General features: G+C 30.3%; 1 protein-coding gene across 1 annotated transcript in view; it reads right to left on the bottom strand.

Annotated features, from left to right (window-relative positions):
* Nucleotides 1–2,086: 2,086 nt before the first annotated feature.
* Nucleotides 2,087–3,552, bottom strand: part of NAEGRDRAFT_49050 (uncharacterized protein) — a gene marked incomplete at both ends in the record, with an annotated part of 2,718 nt that continues 1,252 nt past the window's right edge. Inside the window, one exon of the mRNA XM_002677019.1 lies at nucleotides 2,087–2,722. Coding sequence (XP_002677065.1) covers nucleotides 2,087–2,722 — 636 coding nt within the window. The remainder of the gene's footprint in view (nucleotides 2,723–3,552) is intronic.

Here is a 3,552-nt window from a genome sequence, read left to right as displayed (position 1 = left end):
CACAAGGATTATCTTGACAAGTTCAATGATAAGCAAATTGAAACTCTACCAGATACCATGTTCAATATTTTAGAAAAGGAAACATGTCTGGTCATGATGGACACACATCATCGATTCAAACAATCTCTTGCTTTCCAACGTGAAATGAAAATTGACAAGATTAAGGTTGACAAATTGAAAAAGAAGAATGAATTTTAAGTTATTGCATATATGAATAGATTGTCTCTTCTAACAAAGTACTTCTGAAACTGTTCAATTACAACAAATCACGTTTCGATTTTTAAGAATACTCACGTTAATTACGAAATAAAAAAGAAGATTAGAATAACTTGCAGTTTATTTGAAGTAAAAAATGTCAGAAACACCAATAGCGCAGGAAACTTGTGAACCAATGCCAATAAATCTTGACAATGAAGAAGAAGAATCCAACGAAACTTCAACTACTAGTAGCCCAATAACAAGTAACTCCTTCCAACAGTTGTTGGCAAAGACTATGGACCTTCCTTGGTTGAGTTTGATTACTTATCTTGGAATTCCGTTTCTAATGTTCTTATTCCCAGCACATTTCTTCCTGTTCTATGTTAGAGTTCATACTGCAGATTATGTCAATGAAACATGTCTTCCTAATTGGCTGCTTATCACCTTAATATGCTTAACTCCTGTGGTAACTCTTATCTTGTTGGTTCTTGAAATTGTGATGGTTATCTATTTTCCCTATATAATTGTGATTTTCTTGATTATTGGAGGAATACTGTTTTTATACAATGAATTTTTCAGTATTGTCGTTTTAGTAATAGTGTGCACTCTATTGATGAAATAAATTTCCTCAGTGCTTCTTTTATACCTTACTCAACAAATAAAGACATTTAATTTGATTACAGCGATTACTGGGTTTTTTTCAATCACCCCTTAAAAATCGTAGTTGTTAAAAGTGAATGCCCTTCAAAAACAAGGTTTTCTTCTCTTTACTGTGTTTTTAGTGCCCCTATTATATAATTTTTTAATTCTTCTGATTTTTGAAAAAACGTAAAAATTGAAGAAACAGTTTGAGCTGACACTCTCTTGGGAATCAGTTGATATTCCAAAGAGTATACATCAATGAAATACATCCACAATAGTTTAGAAACATTTCAAACTACTTTCATAAAATTAATCAGAATGTTCAATGTCAACACTATATCCTAGTGAACACTCCATCTCAATGAAAGTACATCCAATCATCATGTAAATTTACCATGTAAATTTACCATGTAAATTTACCAGATACATTTAATTACAATACTATATATCTTGTATCAATTTCACATTGTTAGAATAGAATTCAATACGATAATAATAACAATCTTTCAAAATGTCACATTTCAATAAAAAGATTACACTCCATCTCAGTCAATTTACAAAATATCATACCAGTATCAAATATGAATACACTCCCCTTGATGAGGAGAACAATCCGAGAAAGTTTCATATTGATGGCTCAGTATCTTCAAGTCAATTAAGTACAAAAGTCAACAATTTAAAATTGAAATATAGTATATTTATTACAAATTAATAGGACGTTTGTTCTTAATAATTCATAAGACATTTGATGGTGACACCACTAATTCAAAATATTGGTAAATGAGAGTAACTATATCTTAAAATCTATGTGTTGGTTTCAATATTAATTGTTCACTATCACTGGAACACTTCTCCGTGTTGCTCTGTCACTAATTCTCTTTCCTCTTTCCAAATAATGTCCAAACGAATAATTAATTTTGAATTTAATGATGCAAGTTGTTTCCGTTCTTTCTATTTTTCAGATTTAATAAATGCTCATTTTCTTTGAATTATTAAGGGCGATAAAAATATTTTTGAAGTGCTTGCAAAAGGTTGTTGAAAAATTTAAAAAATTTTAACAAAGGGCATCTACGAACCGTAAATAATATCGCTGTAAACTCACTGTACTCGATTTCTTTATTATTTCATTATTTTCTTATTTGGCCCTGAATATTCATGGATTTATGAATTTATTTGTGCACACTATTACTAAAACGACAATATAAATTGAAGAAATCCTTGGTAATTTCTCAACAACTTCATCCTGCTAGCAGGAAGTGGATTCATACTCTGTTTTTTCTTCCTCAAATAAACGAGCAAGACTTCTCCACAACAGTATTTCTGGCTCTTCTGTTGTCGTATTAATTAATTGAATATCTTCATGAATTCCATTAGCAATTGCTTTTTTGGAACATTCAATTCTTTCTAAAGTTGAAGGAAGTAATTGTCTAATAAAGTGATAATAGAGACCTATATTATACTCTTTGAGAATTGGTTTAACTTTTTCAACATGTTCTTTAAATCTCAATCCTAAAACAAATAAATAAAGTAAATACCAATCCAAGCCAAATAAGTATTTTTGGAAATCTAGGAGTGAATAATTACAATTATCTGTAGGATGAAAATACCACAATCTGGGATCTGTATTTACATTGCTCAACTCTTTTCTATTTCCTCTCAGTAAAATATTAGGATATTGCTCAATTGAGTTTGGAGAGTTCTCCTCTGGGACACCACATTGCTTTGCCAATCTAAATAAATCTCCATCTTCATCTTCTACCAGATATATTTGAGAAAGGATTTGACCTGCCAATAAATTACCATATTTACATGAAATGAGGTATCTGAGAAGATGTGGAGAATCCTGAGCAAGTTCAGAATCGAACAAGAAAGGTTGAGTAATCTTTTGAAAAGGAAAGAAAGCCCAACTTTTAAATACCTGAATAGAATTATAGGTATCATTCCATGTATCTGTTAGAATTTCTGAAAACAAATCAGAATATTGACAATACTTTGTTGAAAATGCCTCTAATTGTTACACAATTTCTTCCAAATTTTCCTTTTTCAATAATGAGATTTGTTGACATAAAGTAAATAAACATTCAATTTGTGATAAGGATAATCTAAATGTAGATTGACTGGTCACTGATTCAATTAAACAATCAACGAATGCAAACGATGGATGAAATTTGTTAACTGATTGGCTGTAATTAAATTTAAGGAAATGCTCAGAGTATTGCTGATATTTAGGTTGACTTGGTTTTCCAATACCCTTCAAATTGTTGAATTTGTTGATCTTGTAACTTTCTGTTGTTGAGGAAGCAAACTTTCAACAAACAACAAAATATTGTTTATGCCAACCATTAACGAATACAATATCAAATGTTGTGCTATGAAATTCAGTGTGGGCTATCTCAAAGCCGATAATATTAAATCTAACCATCCTGTCTGATGAAGGAGAGTAATCATCCATTGTTTCTTTTGTGAGCACAAGTCCGGTTGCATCACTTTGTTTACTTTTCTTAATCACACACTAATTAAGACGTTTGTTTGAAGGATTGTCTCCAAATAACATTTCGTGATTTACAATTTGTTTAATAGTAACGTCTTCATCTTGTGATATATCATAATAATCTTCATAAAATCTGTAAACTTTATGTTATATACGAAATAAACCCGTATAAAAAATTATTCGGTAATATTCGGTCGCATTATCTTCCATGCAAAAAATTC

The sequence above is a fragment of the Naegleria gruberi genome (genome assembly GCF_000004985.1).
Source record: "Naegleria gruberi genomic scaffold NAEGRscaffold_24, whole genome shotgun sequence".
Classification (NCBI taxonomy): Eukaryota; Heterolobosea; class Eutetramitea; order Acrasida; family Naegleriidae; genus Naegleria; species Naegleria gruberi.
Note: the sequence above shows the minus strand (reverse complement) of the source record. Positions and strands in the feature narration are given on the sequence as shown.